Source organism: Schistocerca cancellata, chromosome 3 (genome assembly GCF_023864275.1).
Source record: "Schistocerca cancellata isolate TAMUIC-IGC-003103 chromosome 3, iqSchCanc2.1, whole genome shotgun sequence".
Lineage (NCBI taxonomy): Eukaryota > Metazoa > Arthropoda > Insecta > Orthoptera > Acrididae > Schistocerca > Schistocerca cancellata.
In genome coordinates this window covers 169,040,937-169,061,386 of record NC_064628.1, presented here as the reverse complement: position 1 = coordinate 169,061,386, position 20,450 = coordinate 169,040,937, and the positions used below count along the sequence as shown (strand labels likewise).

Here is a 20,450-nt window from a genome sequence, read left to right as displayed (position 1 = left end):
GGACACGATTTGATTGTATTAACCTTTCTGGAACTCTTAGGACTTTCGTATCAGCTGCCGTTCGCTTTCGAATATGTCGATGACTAACGAATTTACGGGGACATTGGGTTGTCTAATCTGAATGTATTCTATCTGGTCCTGTTATCTGACATGAATTAATTAGACACCGTCAAAAATAGTAAATTACGAACTCAGTGACTACGAAATGAAATAAGAAACATAATTAATTTGTGATTCTTGAGTTTCTCCCGACGTATTTGATAACCAAAATATCCACGGGTGTACTGTAGACCGGCAGTACACCCGTGGATATTTTGATTATAATTAATTTGGTTTATTATGTTAAAGTGACTTATAAGTATCTGACAAATGATACTAATTCTAAAGTAAATGTTTGGCACATCTGACTACAAAGGTCTGAGACGAGATTCTAATAGCCACATATAAAAATGGAATAAATCCAGTTACAAAGTTGTACCACCATCGTCGCGATGTTAGGTAAAGCCAGCCAGTGTGGCCGAGCGGTTCCAGGCGCTTCAGTCTGGAACCGCTCGACCGCTACGGTCGCAGGTTCGAATCCTACCTCGGGCATGGATGTGTGTGATGTCCTTAGGTTAGTAAGGTTTAAGTAGTTCTAATTTCTAGGGGACTCATGATCTTAGATGTTACGTTCCATAGTGCTCAGAGCCATTTGAACCAATTTTTTTGTTAGGTAAAAGACTGATAGTACTAGAGACGATAATGTGTTGCATCTATGGCTGAAGTTGGAAGAAAACTGGTCATTCGAACCTGAAAGTAAGACTTCAGAGTGAAGCTTGATGTTACTGAAATTCTATAGAAATGGCTTCACTTTCCCTGTGGATCATTTCGCTGTCGTGGCTTGATGTCAGCATATCTATCTGTAGGTGGAGGCAAAGGTGGCTGCAGAATCAGTCAATAGCGACACGGCCAACGACCCGCGCCTGCATAAAGTTCGATCCAGTCAAAATCCAAGTGTCTCAGCTCATCTGCTCAGTGACGGACCCTTGCAGCGACGAAGACTAGCAGAGGAGATTGGTCCTGCTGGTGAAGCAAAGGAGAAGTTGAACTGAGGCAAGTCGAATGTAAAATGAATTTCTACCGACTTGTTCTTAAAAGGAAAACTATTTCGGCAATTTGCGTCCTTTGATTTGTTCGTATTGGCTAGGCAATGGATATTCCGAGCACTGACCAATGAAACGATTCCTTGAGAGATGCCGTTCCTCTTCCCTGAGTTTTTCTACAGGTAGTTAACCACTAATGTGCTTCCTAACATTTAGTGCTTAAAAAGGGCATCTAACTCTCACTCTCTACCTCTTTCTGTGTACAATGAAGTGGGATGTAAGCAGCACAGACGAGTTTCTCTTTCTAACTTCCACTTTATCTACAATAACCAATACTGGCTGTTAGTATATTCTGCAAAAAATTCGTTTTTGTGGACCTGACTTTCAGTGGTATCTCACACACATAAGAAAGGTCGCTAACTTCTGGCTCTCATTCCATTTTACAGATTTTATCTGTGGCGTCCAGTGCATCCCAAAGAAACAAAGATCTACGTTTGGTTCATAACAGTGCATTTCATGGACATTGCTGAAAACAGAGTTGCTCTTCTTTTCACCTTCGAGTGGTGAAGACAGTCACTGATGGAGGCCTTATGCCACAGGAAATCGTATCTGTGCTGCCTGTGCGATGCTTAGCTTCCAGTTCCGGTAAACCAAAAGTCTGGTCAAGAGAGTGGCACTGACTCGCATCCCGTCCAGTTCACGCTTTTGAGAATAGCCCTGGGAGTGGTCCCTCTATCTGGCTGCAGAACTTTGATGCCCACTCGAGTGCTGCCAGCTCATCCCAATGTGCTTGCAAATGACTTCATACTAATACACCCCACGCAAATCCAGATAAAATGTAAATGAAGGTAATTAACTAGCTATGATCACTCGTACGAATATGCATTTCATTTCTCAGTGTTGATTAATTATTCTTATCCAATGGGTCTCTATATTCTAATTTTATATTAGTTACGGGACAGTTTTGGAGGAAACGATAGTGCTCGATAAACCGGATATCTACAATGACTGATTGTCATCAGTTGATTGAATAACACAGTGGTAGTTACTGCTACGATGAAGGTCAACACCAGTAGTATCAGTAAGTACAGCTCGAGTTGATGCTGTTGCTTCGTAACCTTGGCAAATTTTTAGTACATCGATCATAGTTAGATCAGATGATTCCAAAGCCTCAAAACTAGATCTATAATAACATAATGAATTAATGATTCTGCATTCAAAGCATCATAATGTTTACAGGAAAAATCACACTTACGTACTAAACCTTGTATGTCAGCAGCCCATATTGTGTGTTTAATGCATTGGTTAAATCTGAGTCTAGTTGCAACTATATGGGTTTGTTGAGCGTAATAGTCAGTCAGCAAACCATAGAAGGGAGGAAAGCACAAACTAATATGGTCTGTAGTGGGCGTAGTATTTGCACCACGCTGTAGAGGTTTTTATTATTACAGTGAAAATGCACTCTGACGTTCGGGGCGAATTATTTGAAGAACAAAGCGACGTAATTATACACCTGGTAGAAGCAAACGAATGGCTGAGGTGAAGGTGATGATACTACATCTTGCCTTTTCTTGGTGTCCTCGTCCGCCGCAAAGCAAATGGGTGTCTCAGCCACAGCGTTTACCGGAAACCCAACCACACAGACCGATATCTGCACGCTAACAGCTACCACAATCCGTCGCAGAAACGTTCTGTACTGAGGACCTTAATGCATCGAGCCGAAGCGATCTCAGATTCTGAAAACTTGCCGAAGGAACTGAGCCACTTGCGGAAGGTTTTCAATGAAAAGATTTCGTAAGCTATCTTTCCGAAAATACGTAAGCAGGAAGACTCCGAGGAGGACTCGAAGAAGGTTGCGTTCTTGCCGTTCTGTGGCTCAATAATAGGAAAGATAAGCCGAATCCTAAAGAGGCATAAAATCGATTCGGTCTTCAGGGCTCTAGCAAAAGTTCGACAGCTCTTAAGGCCTGTGAAAGACGATGTAGACCTCAGAGTAAATAAAATTCCATGAGGGTGTGGACTGTTCTACATCGCACAGACTGTGCGTAGCATTGAACAGCGCTGTGTAGAACACGAGAGATGTTTTCGTCAACGGTAACCAGAGAAATCAGCGGTAGCAGAGCATGCATTAGAAAACGGTCATCGTATTTCGTTCGACGAGACATCTACACTCCTGGAAATTGAAATAAGAACACCGTGAAGTCATTGTGCCAGGAAGGGGGAAACTTTATTGACACATTCCTGGGGTCAGATACATGACATGATCACACTGACAGAACCACAGGCACATAGACACAGGCAACAGAGCATGCACAATGTCGGCACTAGTACAGTGTATATCCACCTTTCGCAGCAATGCAGGCTGCTATTCTCCCATGGAGACGATCGTAGAGATGCTGGATGTAGTCCTGTGGAACGGCTTGCCATGCCATTTCCACCTGGCGCCTCAGTTGGACCAGCGGTCGTGCTGGACGTGCAGACCGCGTGAGACGACGCTTCATCCAGTCCCAAACATGCTCAATGGGGGACAGATCCGAAGATCTTGCTGGCCAGGGTAGTTGACTTACACCTTCTAGAGCACGTTGGGTGGCACGGGATACATGCGGACGTGCATTGTCCTGTTGGAACAGCAAGTTCCCTTGCCGGTCTAGGAATGGTAGAACGATGGGTTCGATGACGGTTTGGATGTACCGTGCACTATTCAGTGTCCCCTCGACGATCACCAGTGGTGTACGGCCAGTGTAGGAGATCGCTCCCCACACCATGATGCCGGGTGTTGGCCCTGTGTGCCTCGGTCGTATGCAGTCCTGATTGTGGCGCTCACCTGCACGGCGCCAAACACGCATACGACCATCATTGGCACCAAGGCAGAAGCGACTCTCATCGCTGAAGACGACACGTCTCCATTCGTCCCTCCATTCACGCCTGTCGCGACACCACTGGAGGCGGGCTGCACGATGTTGGGGCGTGAGCGGAAGACGGCCTAACGGTGTGCGGGACCGTAGCCCAGCTTCATGGAGACGGTTGCGAATGGTCCTCGCCGATACCCCAGGAGCAACAGTGTCCCTAATTTGCTGGGAAGTGGCGGTGCGGTCCCCTACGGCACTGCGTAGGATCCTACAGTCTTGGCGTGCATCCGTGCGTCGCTGCGGTCCGGTCCCAGGTCGACGGGCACGTGCACCTTCCGCCGACCACTGGCGACAACATCGATGTACTGTGGAGACCTCACGCCCCACGTGTTGAGCAATTCGGCGGTACGTCCACCCGGCCTCCCGCATGCCCACTATACGCCCTCGCTCAAAGTCCGTCAACTGCACATACGGTTCACGTCCACGCTGTCGCGGCATGCTACCAGTGTTAAAGACTGCGATGGGGCTCCGTATGCCACGGCAAACTGGCTGACACTGACGGCGGCGGTGCACAAATGCTGCGCAGCTAGCGCCACTCGACGGCCAACACCGCGGTTCCTGGTGTGTCCGCTGTGCCGTGCGTGTGATCATTGCTTGTACAGCCCTCTCGCAGTGTCCGGAGCAAGTATGGTGGGTCTGACACACCGGTGTCAATGTGTTCTTTTTTCCATTTCCAGGAGTGTATTATCACACGGACTAACAGTTTTTTGGGATAGCATAATAAAAGAAGCGATCGAAATAAAAATTTGTCACAGCACGCTCAATAAAGACGGCGGCCTGCAGCTAAGTACAGCGTGGGACCAGGGCATCGGAAGGTTGAAGCGGGCGCGGCGATCGCATAACGCAAACATTACCATATACGGTGCCAGAGCGGGTATAAGTGACGTTATGGAAGGCAGCGCGGCTATATTAAGACGGCAGCAGCAACCAGAAGACAGTCACCAATTGACAATGGCCGAGGAGTACTCGGCCGAAAGCTCGTGGATTTTAAACCACTTGACGCGATTGGAAGCCTGAGTAACTTTTATTACTACATCAGCTGACTTGTTGGTTTTGCAGTAGCTGTAACATCAATTTCTGCTGTAGATGTTGGAGTACCCAATTCGTTTCTTGCTATTGCTGTTGTTGTTCTTGCTGTTGCTGTTCTTGCTGTTGCTATTGTTACTGCTGCTGCTGTTGCTGCTGCTGATGGAACTATCATTGCTCTTGATACTGTTGCTGCAGATGATGATGTTACTGTTGCAGTTGCACGTGCTATTGCCACAACTTGAGAAACTCAGGATCCATACTCCACACTGAATAGCTGCACTTGGAGACAGAATTCATTTGCTCCTCTCCTGTCTTACTCTGCATTGGTAGAAAAAAGGATTATAGTCAATTGCACTGGCAATGACGAGGAGTCATTGCCATTAATAAGGAAGAAGCGTTCCATATAGCCTATGACGACGGAGTTCACGAAGCGAACGACTAGCCAGGAGCAAAATCTAAGGACTAGAGAAAGTCGTTGTAAGCGTGTGAAAAACGTAAACACAGGCAAGTATAATCACTCTACCACCAATGTCGTGTACCGAATGCTTCATAGAATAGCGAGGAAGTAATCTGCTGGCATTTTCGCGTCAGTGATTCAAATGGTTCAAATGGCTCTGAGCACTATGCGACTTAACTTCTGAGGTCATCAGTCGCCTAGAACTTAGAACTAATTAAACCTAACTACCCTAAGGACACCATACACATCCATGCCCGAGGCAGGATTCGAAGCTGCGACCGTAGCGATCGCTCGGCTCCAGACTGTAGCGCCTAGAACCGCACGGCCATTCCGGCCGGCTCGCGTAAGTGAACGTGCCCACATAACGTACCCAGTGGGGTGCTCCGTATTAACCAACTGTGAAGCAGGAGAACCTCTGATTTTTCATCCATTAAGATAGGCTGAGTGGAGAATCGGTATCACTGAGTGATACTAAACGAAATGAGCACATTTGCCATCGCATTCCGTCACTCTGAATTGTCTGTACCTCACATGAGGAGACGAATATTCTTACATTTCCCTTTGTCTTCACGCCTGTCTGTGAAGTAGAGATCGACAAGTCTACCAGCACGGTGGCTTACCAGCTGCCACAGTACCTCTGAGCCCTCTGAGGAAGGCAACAAAGTGAAGACTGCGTCAGCAGAATGGGTTACTTCGGCACTACGCCGTCTCCACACCAAGAGGGATGGAGCATCAGACGATATCCCCTGTACAGAGAGTCCCAGGAGGAATGGTCACTATTCAGGGACATGCTGAAACGATCGTTTGATGAAATAAAGTTCGTGTGGACATATGCCCTATTCCGAAAGGTTTCCAAAGCAGAACACATTTAATGTAGATTGTTATTTATTTTCTGTATTATTCAATACGTTGTAGGGTTTACACAGGTACACATGTAGAGCAGTTAGTAAACGTTACAACAAGCGATTCACTATCAGTTTAAAATACGTATTTTTAACACGTTCGCTCTTACGCATTATCGTACATTTGACATTTCAGCTCTTGTACAGTTCACAATAAAAGTTTTCAACTTAAGTGCATTTGTGCACTCTTGTGATTCTTGTCTGAGTGCCACTAATGATGGCAGCAGCGTCCATGATGCGAGCGATCAGTTCGTTTCACTCATTCGCCTTTCGTTTGTGTACCACCGACTTCATCAAAATGCACATTGGTGCCCAGTTAACTCTATGACCAATCAAGCGATTAGGGTAAATGTGCCACTGGCCCAATATCAAATGTGCATTTAACTGCATCTTGGAAACGATGCAAAACGGGGAATATATCTGTATGAAGTTTTTTCCTCCAAATGATATTTACTGTCACACCCTTGAATATTGACCATTCTCCTGGGACACCCTATATTCTCCTGAAGCGGCTACCTCTTATTGCCACTAAGCTACTGGATATCTTCAGCGAGGTATTTGGATCTAAGCTGCATGGAGACATACCGAGACACGCTGAGATAGTTGCCGTGTCAGGAATCGGAAAAATCGTCCGATGGCTGGTAGCTAAGGGCGCTGTCAAAACTTTTGGTCTCCTGCACCTCGTCAAAGCAGATTCCTTCGTACCGGAAGGGCAGATTGGGTTTGAACGTGGCCACTCAACTGTACAACATTTCCTTCCCCTGGTAATGGAAATCTCCTCTAGTACTCTTTGACTTCTCCAGGAGCTTCGACAGCATGTAGCACTATCGTCTCCTGTCCTAGTTAACCGAGTGAGGTGGCGCAGTGGTTAGCACACTGGACTCGCATTCGGGAGGACGACGGTTCAATCCCGTCTCCGGCCATCCTGATTTAGGTTTTCCGTGATTTCCCTAAATCGTTTCAGGCAAATGCCGGGATGGTTCCTTTGAAAGGGCACGGCCGATTTCCTTCCCAATCCTTCCCTAACCCGAGCTTGCGCTCCGTCTCTAATGACCTCGTTGTCGACGGGACGTTAAACACTACCCACCACCACCACCTGTCCTAGTTATTGTGCAGGAAGTACTGTGTCGTTCACTCACCTGCTGAGAAGCTATCTTGCCGAACGGATGGTGTGTAGAATGGCATGTCACATCATGTCCACGGCACGTCGCATACGTGCAAAATTCAACAGGGATCTTGTACACTCTGTACGCCACCGACTCGCCATTGACTGATCGCATGCCGCGGGTGCTGTGAGCTGATGACACGACGACGTCAGCAAGCAGAAAATGCCCACTCATATTTTAACCTCGCCTGCAGCGCCTCAGTGGCAGGTTCACTAAGTGGGCTGTCAAATGCAGCTCAACTCGCAACGCCGCCAAGACGCCGCACGTCAGTAGACCTTCGACCTGTCAAAATCGTCGGTCGCGCTGTATCCTGCGGCGGCATGACGTGCCATCTTGGCTCCAAATCAGACAAGCGGACGTGTGCCAACACATGACCGACGTCAGAAACAAGGTCTTTGCATGACTCATCTCCTATCTGATGCTGAAGCCGGGCACGACTCTGACGTCATATTGAGGCCTGCCACTGTACAAGGCGTCGCCCTGCCCTGTACTCGAATACGTCTTGGTAGTGTGCGACAACACTGGCGAAAGATGAGAAGAGGTTTCGAACGGTGAAGGCATGAGAACTGAGATCGTATACCAGACTGCATGCGCCCCATTTCTACGGGAACACTACCATGAGACAGCTCGCTCGTTGTATGAAGATACACTACGGTCCATCTACACGCTAGACAGACCGGCTTACTTGCGAGAGTCAGTCAGCACCTGAAGTTCTTTACCGAGTAGAATACGAACAATAGCTATGAATAAAATCAGAAAAACACCAAAAAATAATACAAAGAAAAAAGGCAAAAATCATCGAAATTCTTGATTCCTGGTACGGAGGAAGAATTTACACTAGTGGACATCAGTATAAAGGGAAGGTTCCTACGAAAGTAGACCTCAATGTCTGAAGCATACATGTATCATACTTACTATGAAAGTAGTAGATACATATAAGACACAAACAATTATGACGGAATTACATAGTTTCTTTAGTAGCACGAGAAACAAAATAAGGTGTTTGCATTTCCTGCATTGACATTGGTACAAAGACACTCACTGTCCTGTTGCCTTGTTGAATTTTTATTTCTTTGTCCAACCTCCGTTCTTTCTAATTACCTCATTAATTCTCTTCGGCGTTAATTTAGTTAGGGTTTGTAGTTCCTGCAGTGAAATTGTCGCCTGCTTTTCTCGTATCACTCTCTTCAGCTCGCGTACGGTCTCAAATTGCATTCCACTGCGGTAAACACGCCTTGCAAGTATTCAATTAATGTTTACCACGGGCAGGCCAGGACTAGACATCGATATCTTTATCTTCAAACCAATTTTTTTATTTTAGTAGGAGAATGCAGAGATGCATTATCTTATTGATAAATTAGACTCTTGTCCCCTAGATCCTCATATTCTAATCTATTCTGTCTCTAGCGCCTCAGAGTACATATTAGAGTTCATTTCAGTATTTATTCAAGCCATGCGTGAGTTACATTTAGTGCAGAAGGTTTCCCAAGTCAAATCACTTTCATCATCACATTTTCTGCTCATTCTTACCTGCTGCTCTGATTTCAGATCATGCCAATCATATTGAAATTCACCCAGACCATCTAAATTACTGAAGATCACTTTATCCCATTCTTACGTCCGTGACATATGTTTTTCATCGAAGTACAATCTAGCCTGTTTATGAAACTTCCTGGAAGATTAAAACTGTGTGCCCGACCGAGACTCGAACTCGGGACCTTTGCCTTTCGCGGGCAAGTGCTCTACCATCTGAGCTACCGAAGCACGACTCACGCCCGGTCTCACAGCTTTACTTCTGCCAGTATCTCGTCTCCTACCTTCCAAACTTTACAGAAGCTCTCCTACGAACCTTGCAGAACTAGCACTCCTGAAAGAAAGGATATTGCGGAGACATGGCTTAGCCACAGCCTGGCGGATGTTTCCACCAATGAGAAAGCCGTGCGACCCTTAGAGTTTCCTTCCCAGCCGAACATGCGTGACCTCGTGCACATGAAGTTGAAACGTTCATACGTGAAGAAGTTGGTTTAGATCCTAACCACGTTATCGGAATCCATTTTTCGATCATGAGTAGTGTCGTTTATATTAAAATGACAAACACCGAGGTGTGTAAAGATGTTATTCGGTGCCATGCCAATGGACTTAAGTTCAAATACTCTGATGGTCACGTCGGAGCTGTAACACTTGAACTCGCAGAGTACGGTCAACGCACGATTAGGGTGTTTGAACTACCTTTTGAAGCGCCGAAGGACGAAGTTGTCTCTGCGTTACAACCATACGGTAACGTCATCGGTTACGTAGAGGAAAAATGGCAAACCTTCACGACCTACCATGTCCTTAATGGCGAGCGTCAGGTCAAAATTGAACTGAAAAAACATATACCATCATACCTGACAATTGGCGGGGTGCAAGCCATTGTCATGTACGACGGTCAACCCCTAACATGTGCGGGTTGTGGACAAGAAGGCCACGTCAGATCCGCCTGCATGCGACGCCGCCTGATCCAGACGCCGGTCGGCGAGGAAGCGTCCCCAGCGGTGATTACTCAGATCCCTGTCACATATGCCAAGGTTGCCAAGGAAGGTAGCACCTCTACACAGGGTCTTCCGGCTCCGTTGACGTCATCTGATCAGATAGATGCAACCGCTACTGAGATTCCTTCTGAGGTGCCACAGACGCCAGATCCTGACCTGCCGAATCTTCGCAGCACTGTAACTGAAACTGCTACTGAGATGGACGTTGATTCGAGAGTGGTACCTGCTTCTGCTTTCCTTCAGACTGGTCCGGAGTCAGACGAAAGCCACCCGGAATCAGACTCTGAACGACATGTTCGAAAACAAGGGTCGACACGAAAGAGAAAGAAACGTAGCCGTACACCCCCTGATGAATCCATCCTGATACCAGGGATGCAGACCCGAAGATGGACGACAAACCGCTCTTTGATGACCGAACGTCTGATGCGAACGACCCGCCACAGGCGACCACTGACAACGAAGACCCCTCCCTACTGGCGCCGTCGCCCCCACAGGTCGACGTTGAAGAGAGCCTATCCGCTGAGCCGAAAACTACGTCTCCTCTCCACGTGGATGACGTGCACAGCCGATATCCTACTGCAGTATCAGTCTCCTGGGCAGACGACGTGGAGATCAAAGGGACTGGGGTGGACGGTGCTGATGGTTGGTTGGTTGGTTGGTTGGTTTGGGGAAGGAGACCAGACAGCGTGGTCATCGGTCTCATCGGATTAGGGAAGGACTGGGAAGGAAGTTGGCCGTGCCCTTTCAGAGGAACCATCCCGGCATTTGCCTGGAGTGATTTAGGGAAATCACGGAAAACCTAAATCAGGATGGCTGGACGCGGGATTGAACCGTCGTCCTCCCGAATGCGAGTCCAGTGTCTAACCACTGCGCCACCCCGCTCGGTGGACGGTGCTGATGATGGGGCGCCCCCATCGGTTGCGCCCGCGCCCGCAAACTCTCCACAATAGCAACCTCTTCATCGGACCGGCAAGATCGACGACCTCTCGCTCCTGAAGAAGGAGCCCCACCTGTGCCTGTGGGACTCCAACACCAGCATTATTGTGTCGCAACGATTAACCTCGCGACCATTCGTGCGCCCCGCAAACTAGCGCTGCTCCGCGATATGATTTATGATGCGGACATAGATATTGTGCTTTTTCAGGAAGTGCATGTCGCCGATTTTTCACCACCACATGGCTTCACTTCGCATCTTTCTCCCGCTTCGGACACCGGTAGTGGTGTTGCCATCATCTTACGAGAAGGTCTCCCTGCCGAAGATGCCCTATACCTCCCCAACGGCAGAGGTATGGCCCTTACTCTCTTTGGTGTACGCATCGTCAACATTTATGCGCCGTCGGGCTCCAACTACCTTCGTGAACGCAATGCCTTCTTCGCGAATGAAGTTACACCCCTTTTTATGGAACCACACGATGACTGGGTCATGGGTGGAGACTTAAACTGCACCCAGCGACCTCATGATCAATTGCCGCGTCACTCACCATGCGCAGCTCTGGAAACAGTCGTCACGCGGCTACAATTTGTCGACACGTGGAGACATGTTCACGGTGATCTTTTGGGCTTTACGTACTACACTGCGCACTCCTCTAGCCGACTGGAACGCATCTACATCTCGCGATCCCTAATTCAACACACTCGACAGGCTGAAATCTGGCCTGTTGCTTTCTCAGATCATGAGGCTTACTTCTGTGACGTTGTTCTCACAAGACAGGCAGTATGGCACGTACGAGGTTTACGGAAACTGAACACGGCACTTCTTAATTCACCTGACTGTCGACTTCTAATAGAAGACACTTGGATCACATGTAATAGACGCCGTCCCACGTATCCGTCTACCATATCCTGGTGGATCCAGTGTGCAAAACCTGGCAAAGATGTTGTAGCCTGGGGGAAGAGCACTATGGACTTTTACTACAGGATCCTACGAGAATGCTCCACGATGCCAGCCTCCCCTGAGCGGCATACAAGGATGAACAATGCTAAGGCCCAAATCTCCAATCTCATGCGAAGGCATTTGGAAGGAGCGATAGTACGATCTCGTACTGCTGATCGCATGCCTCATGAACATCCGTCGATGTACCATATCATCCAAGAACGCCAAAATCGACGCCGAAAATTGATTCACGTCCTAACGGATCAAGAAGGGCGTCGCTACGTAAAACAGTCTGCAATAGGGAATGTGCTTCACGCCGACTACCAGCAGCAATTCCACATTTCCCAGAATTGATCGAGGAAGTCTCACAGCTCAACTTCGGTGGTATCCCAGGAGATGCGGCGATTGACTTGATGTCAGAGGTGACTGATGATGAAGTCCGCAATGCGATCCGGGCAGGAACCATCAATCGCTCCCCAGGCCCCGACGGTCTTCCCCTCGAATTTTATCGCACCTTCCGTGATTTGTTAGAGTCCACATTCACCCCCATCTGTCGGGAACTGATGTCTCCGGAAGTACCTGTGCCGGACGCTTTCATGGAAGGAATTATTATTCGTGTACATAAACCGCATGGTGGCAACAACATCAGTGATTATCGGCCCATCACCCTCCTTAACAGTGATATGAAAATCTTCACTCGCCTTTTGGCGGCACGACTTAAAAACGTTGCCCGATACGTTGTGTCGCCAGACCAAGCATCTTTAGGAGGGGATAATAATATCCGCGCGGCTTTATGCCACTACAGGGATATGATCGCCGTTACCCAGGCACAACGCCTCTCTGGGGCACTTGCGTCTTTGGACTTTAGTCAAGCTTTTGATAGGGTTGACCATTCGTTCCTTACGGCCGTTCTCCGTCATATGGGTTTCCCAGTCGCCGTTATCACGGTAGTGATGCGCCTTCTGCCGGGTGCCTCATCCAGGATTATGTACAATGGCAGACTCACTCCTTCGATAAAAATAGGTCGATCCGTACGTCAAGGTTGCCCTCTATCAGCGATTTTGTACGCCTTTTCCTTGGAATCCTTGCTACGTGGACTAAGACAACGTTTGGTTGGGTTGTCCATAGATCGCTACCGATTCTGTTGCACGGCCTATGCTGACGATGTAGTCATCTGTTTATGTAATGCGGACGAGGTTCGAGCAGTTTTGACGTGGGTAGCGACTTATGGCGAGGCGTCGGGTAGCTCTTTAAACGTACGTAAGTCGCAAGTTATGTTCATTGGCACGGGACTTCCCGTGGAGTGCGTTACACCTCTCACCACCGTTGATACCATTCGCTGTTTGGGAATAGATTTTTCATCTGATCTCCGGCGTTCAGCCACCATCAACTGCCGACGCCTCCTTTTAATGATCAGAGCAGGTCTTATGGACCATCGTCTTCGATCCCTAGATATTCTCCAACGGGCTCGATATGTCAATATATATATCGCATCCCGAGTTCCCCATGTAGCACAAGTTCTACCTTTCCCGCTTGCTGTGGCACGTCGCATGTTGGCAGCAATGGCATCTTTCGTCAGCTCTGGGCTGTTGTTCAAAGTTCACTATGCAACCCTTACTCTTCCCCGTGAACGAGGTGGGATAGGTCTGTTTCAAGTGCCGGATAGAGCTCGAGCCCTATTTGTCAACTCCCAGATGACGGTATGGACACGTTGCCCAACGAGCCTCACTGGTCTCCTCCTGTCGGCATATTCGCCGGTCTCACTGTCAGCCCCAGTGATGATCTCGGATGTTCCGGCCCAGTTCCATTATATACGATACTTCTTTCTTGAACTCAGTTATCTACTACGCCTCACCTTACCGAGACAACTTTTACTCAAGACAAAGGCAGTATACAATGTCTTCCAATTAGGTCGTCCACCTAATCCGATTGAACAAAAGTTCCCCCAGGTTGACTGGCGTCATGTATGGCGCGCGGTGTTCGCCTGTTACCTTGACATGAATGTTCAATCTGTCTGGTACCTAACTGTCAATGGTAAGCAAATCAACCAATTTCGCCTTCATCGTATCCACTTCGCCCAATCACCTCTATGTTCCACGTGTGGAGTGCCAGACAATGATGAACATCGGCTTGTTTGCGGACCAGCGGCGGAGGTTTGGCACTTGGTTCGTCGTATTGTGGCTTTTCTAACGCGGGACATTCCGGATCGGATTACTTCCCTTTCATTATTATTTCCGGAACGTGACTATTTTCCTCGGACAAAGACCAATGCTGTGAATTGGATTCGCGGACATGCCATTCACTACCTATTTGGACAAACTGTAGACTCTGTACTCGATTTTTGGACATACCTCAATGACCGTCATTATGTCGTTGTCCGTCACCCAAAATACAGACAATTTTTCTCAAACTTCCTTGGGAGTGCTTTCCACGACCCGCCTCGCAACTGGAATGTGTTAAGCCAAGAGAGAAGAAGGTTTCCTGTTTGAACCAATGAACATTTCTGAACAATTGAATGGAACACATCAATTTCGAGAAGACGTGACTCAACATATTACCAGTGGGGCGCAGAAGGCCTCTGATCAATTACACAACAAAAAGAAAAAAAAAGAAAAGAAAGGAAAATTAAAAAAATAAAAATAAAAATGAAAATAAAAAAAAAATAAGAATAAAATTCAGAAAAAGGAAGATTTTATTTGTTTGTAAGGATAGCCCTAACCTTGATTTCCCATATTTCCCCTGGTAGGTTTAGTAAGGAGCAACGCCTGAAGTGGACCAGATTTTTTATTTTTTAAAAATAGGATGAAAAGTGGCGGTGGCACTTGGTTTTTTTGTAGTTCCAAAAGAAAAAAAATAAATTAAAAAAATACAAATTAAAAAAAAGAAAAAAAAAACAAAAAAGAAAAAAAAGTGGGTAGCGCTCAAACCCTGTAATCACTGGATCTAGTCCTGTTCGTCAGTCTTTTTTATTTTTTATTTATTTTTTATTTTTTATTTATTATTTTTTATTTCTAACACAGTCATTTTCTTTACTATTTATATTACAATTGATGTAATGGGAAATATACGTGTAATCGGATGAACTTTTATTAAATTTACAATGTTATTTGACAAAAAATAAAATAAAATAAAAAAAAGGTGGCTCAGATGGATAGAGCGTCTGCAATGTAAGCAGGAGATCCCGGGTTCGAATCCCGGTCAGAGCACACATTTTCAACTGTACCCGTTGACTTATATTAACAAGTGTATGCAGTGAAGGGTATTCATTTCATTGTGACATTTAAGTCTTTTAGACGGTTCGTAGTGGAAGCAGAAGCTACTTTCTGCTGTGATTCATGAAGTATTATTCCTGTCACGTGTACAAAAGTGGTGCCGGAAGAGTTACTACTTGTGTGTGACTTTCCGAATTGTAATCAGTCGAGTATTCCCTTCACACTTACCGCATACATTTTTTGTTTACACTGAAACTACTCTTAGTAAATTTGTATGTTAATTTCTGAAACAACCACGGCGTCTTCTTCGAGCGGCCGATAAGTAATAGATCGACAGATTTCCCATCATTCAAAAAAACCTTTCACATAACGGGCTTGTATATCACCCCTACCTTCGGCTGAACCAATATGACATGAATTTTTTATACGCAAACACACTCTGTCACTGACTGAACAAGCAGTCATTAAAGACTTTACGAACGGCATTTATTATCACTATTCACAGCCAGTCTAAGACATTTGTACAGCATTACTGACACCGGCTGGCACTTTTTAAGCCTTTGTTCAAAGAGTACGATATTTTTATAGCTAATAATTTAAACGCAATGATATTTTTTCTACTTTTAATATTATTTGCAGCTCTTTACACTAACCTTAGATATAGAGGAAATCTAAATATAAAGCAGTATCGCACTGCTTCTTGGGTAACACTTCGTCATAAAGAAAAATGTCATACTTGACAACTTCTTGTGTTGCCTCTTGCCTCTTCATCCAGTACGTGATGCATGTTTTTTTTTACACGCCCACATGAGGCTGAGAAATTTAAAGAAACCTTATTGTTCTTTCATCACGAATGCAAAAACCGTTTTACGGAGAAAGAGAAGTATCAGAACAGGATTTGCCTACGAAGGTCTCGTACTAATCGTACCAACTTAGCTCCCTCTGTTCGGCATAGTCGCTCGATTTCATGCCGCTCCAGAATGTTTACGCTTCTTGCATACCTTGGCAAGGTGAAAGCCAACATTATTTACAAAAATGAGCGAAGAGGTTGTACCTAGCCCTTTTTGCTATCGCCGTCAGCTTTCGTGTCACTTCTGCGACGCATTAATCCATTATATGTTCGTTTCTGTTAAAAGCTATAGCTTGTTGCTCTGGGAGAAGGAGGCGGTGGTTGCCTCTTTGTCAGCAGCCAGTGTGCTATAAACAGATCACAAGCTTTGCCTCCCAGCATCCTCGGTATGGGTGCCAAGTTAAAAGTATGTGATTAGCATGCACAACTTGTAATAATAGCAAATTAACGTACGTTTTTTAAACTGACTCGTTCCACATCATTTAGACAAGATAATAACGTTCAAATCGTCTACTGAATGCATAAAAGGAAAACTTTCTTGTTGTAACACGTGTACGTATTTCCAAACTTAAACGAGTGACTGAAAATGGCCTGGCGGCTGTAGAGAAACATCAAACATTGGACAATCAATTTTGGTTTACGTATTTTTAGGGAATGCTAAGCGGAAACTGAATTCCATGTTCTCTGCGATCACAGTAGCTTTCATCGAGGGAGCCATGCAAAAAACAATTAAATCGCTATGCTACTAACCTCGCAAACATCTATAAACTAGACCTCTACGTAAAGCAAAGTGAGCGAATTAAAACCACCTTAAAGGTGTGCTGAAGCTTGCCATTCATCGCTAAAAAGTCCTCTTTTTTTACTGTGTACTGTGACCCCCAGAATTTTTTGTTGGGTCGTATATAGGTCCCGCATTTTCTTAACGTTGACTTCCTAAATTAATAAACGAACTAGTTTTGCCATTTTTTTGAGATATACTGGATAGGTGCTTAACACACTTATCGTAGTCACAATTAAGACAGACGAAATTTGTTTAGTCTAGTGTTGGCAGTTGATGAGGTGTGTTGTTATTCGCGTGGACTAATCTGCTATGCCTAAACCCGAATGCACCTTATCTTACAACTTAAAAGGAGAAATATAAGTTCACTATAAAATTTTCAGTGCCACATTTTCGATTGGACATGTTGTTCAGCATGACAAATCACACAAAACTAAGCTGGCTTCTTTTACTGCTGTTGCAACGTCTTCTAAAATCCATGACTCCTTCAACAAAAGAATAATGCGTAAATTTGTTTCACACAGTCTAAGAAATTCTGCTTACGTAGCTGCTATAAGACATTTCCTTAAAGTCGGCTCTGTGTAGTGATAACCACACATGATACAGTTCTGAGCCTTAATTTGTATAAAAGTAGAGTGTGTAAATAATAAAAGCATAATTTGTGAAATTCGAGGAAATGAAGAGGCTGCATTGGCTCCAGCAGAGGGAACTTTTGCTTACCATAGCAAGTGTCATAAGTGTCATAATCATAGCCAAGTCTGATAACAAGTTTAGCTGTAAACGAACCAAAGCGGAAGCCATTGTTAACAATGTATTTACTCCCAGGTGGAAACAGCTTCTTAAAGGAAATTTTGACACTGTAAACTTCGTAAGTTTATCTATTGATACCAGTAATTACAAATCAACAAAATTTCTTCCATTGTTAGTTAAATATTCACTTCAAAATGCAGGGTGCATAAAAATAAATAAATAAAAAATAAAAAGACACTGGAACTCATTTCTACTGAAAATGAAACTTCTAACCTAATATCTAAAAATGTGTAGTCGGATCTGCCTGATCACTGTCTAGAACTGAAGTCTGAGTGTTTATCTGCTCACAGTGCAAACAGTATATTTGGTCGAGAAAACAGAAGTGGCAAAGAAAAAGTTTTTGCAAAATTACAAGCAAGCCTTGGAAGGAATTATCTTATAGGTGTTGGTTGCATGGCACATATCATCCACAACAGTGTCGATACAGCTGCCGGGAAGCTGCCAGTTGATACAGAGAATAACATTTGTAAGATTTACAAGTATTTTCATATTTACACTGCAAGGGTGGAAACGCTGACAGATTCTACGGTTTTGTCAATTGCTAGGTCATAACAGTAAAAGCATTTAAGAAATCGAAAAGCAGAATGCCTTCCTTGCAGAGATAAGATCTGTTATGAATCACATATAAAAAAAGATAAAAAATAGAAAAGAAAATAATTTTTGGAAGTTTTAAGGTTAAATCTATGTTAAAGGAACTGTTGACAGTGATCAAGCTTCTCACAGTAGGTTTTAGTCTTATGTTCATTGTCTACAATGTAGCACTTCAGTATTTGGTTTCATGAGGAAAGCTGTTTTCAGATTATGATTCACATGGTTGGACCAGTTCAAAAAAGGATTCAGAAAGTAAGCAGTGTAGAAATTGATAGTGTATTGCCAAAGAGGAGGTGTATAGTAAATAAGTTGGAATATTTAAAATGTTACAGAAAAAAGTATAAAAATGAAAGTCCTGTCCAAAATTGCAGAACTTGCTGTGTGCATCCTGGGATTGCATGCAGGAACTTAGCGTTTGTTTTCAAAAATTAATCATTATTAGTCGTGTGATAAAACAAATGTTTTAGATATTTCAGTTGCCAATGCAATGATTCTCGATAGATTGGTACATACTAAACATTTGTGTGAGCAAATTCACTCAGATGAAAGAAACAGACAAAATTCTAGTAATGTGAATGATTTGTAAGAATAATTCACTTAGGGTATTAATAAATACTTATCTGATGCAAAGTGCATCTAGTCCGTTATCCAAGTGTTTCGTTTACACAGTATTTCAGAAATTGTTGGGCAGTTGATCATAGCCTTTCCACGAGCCCCGTAATTTCATGGAAAAGAAAGGTAGGGTTAGATGTACTGCAGTATTCATTTTAAAATTACACCACTGTACCTATTGTATGTTATTGTGAGAACCACGCAGAATACTTTGACATACATCAATCCTCACGTCAGCATTGCATAAAGCGCCTCAGAAGCTACAAAAGCGTGCTTCAGTCCTCTCTAGTCGACAATTTCAGTAATTTCTGCAAGTACAAGTTGATTCTGAGACTGTCCACTGTTCTGTTCAATCCTCCCTCTTCCCATTCTTTTTCACTTAGTTTTATCTATGTTTCACGAGATATATCTGCGTGTCATTGTCTCTTTTTTTTATTTTGGTGAACGACTGTTGTTTTTTGATTGTTGCTTGTTATCAACGTTAATACAATTTCGATTATGAAAGCTTATCCATGACAATATGTGTAAGACTGTAGTCAGCTCGAGGCGGTCCTCTTGACAGTCCTTTGGAACCCACAGTTAATTTAACTGCATAATTCATTTTTGATCATTAAAGGCAAGCATGTTGTCTAAATCTGTACTCTACAAGCCTCTGTGAAGTGCACGACACTTGAAACATTGTAAGTAGGTTTTCTCGGGATAGTTTACCAACCAAGTCAATGAAAAACAAAACATATTTAGGAACCAAGATGAAAGCAGTTCTGTTCAAATTTAATTGGAGAAACTGAGCTGTAGAAAGAGACTTACCTTCTTCGTGCGTCGTACATTTGGTCAGGTATCTCGGCAAATACTGTTTCAAGCAGTGCCACGGTAAACATACATTAAAGTCGCTGAAGCGCTAGGTGTAAGTGTATATATATGTATGTCCGAGCCGAATGAACTGCGAAATCACAAGCGAACAGCTAAGCTGTTAACCTCTGCAACGCGTCTGACGCTGTACTGGAACAGTCTGCGTCGGCCGCTGTTCTTATGCGCCGCGCTGCGAGCAGTTTGCGGGCCGGCCGCTTGCAGCGCTGGAGTCCGAGACGGGCTGTACAAGACAGATGGGAAGTGTTATTACATTCTGTCGCTGTTTTTGTATCACTTAAGGCAGCCGGGTATTCCTATCGGATGGCGCCATGTTTATTTTTCTTGCCGTAGCAAAACGGCTGCGTCGTTATCTAGACAGTTCTTTCGTTGCCAAACTGCGAGAAGTGAGAAAGTGAGTAATGTGATAGCCCCCTCAGTTTTGCTACAGGATCCTAAAGTCAACATGATTCGACACGTAGGTGATCTATCTGTCCACCGCTGTTGCTGCTGTTAAGATTTTCACCGAGACTCCGAGGCAGCAGCATTGCTCCTGAAGATGCCGAACAATTGGCTCCCCCAAATAAGGACTCGTAATAATTTTAAGATCCGGCAGTAAACACATGGAGACTACTAAGAATTACTGCTCTGGGAAAGATTACGCAGAGACACCTAGGTAATGTATTTTTCAGTGGTATTTCAAATTGTCGTTTACAATAAATTGGCTTTAAAATATGCGAGGTAAGAGTAACAAGCTACCCGCTCAATAGAAAAAGTGCATAGAAAAAGTGCACAAACAACT

The 20,450-nt window shown here is 44.7% G+C and overlaps 1 protein-coding gene across 1 annotated transcript in view; it reads right to left on the bottom strand.

Moving 5' to 3' along the window:
* Nucleotides 1-19,826, bottom strand: part of LOC126174798 (spondin-1-like) — a 205,866-nt gene extending 186,040 nt beyond the window's left edge. The window contains exon 1 of the mRNA XM_049921169.1: nucleotides 19,610-19,826. Within this exon, the coding sequence (XP_049777126.1) occupies nucleotides 19,610-19,680 (71 nt within the window). The 5' untranslated portion in view covers nucleotides 19,681-19,826. The remainder of the gene's footprint in view (nucleotides 1-19,609) is intronic.
* Nucleotides 19,827-20,450: the final 624 nt, after the last annotated feature.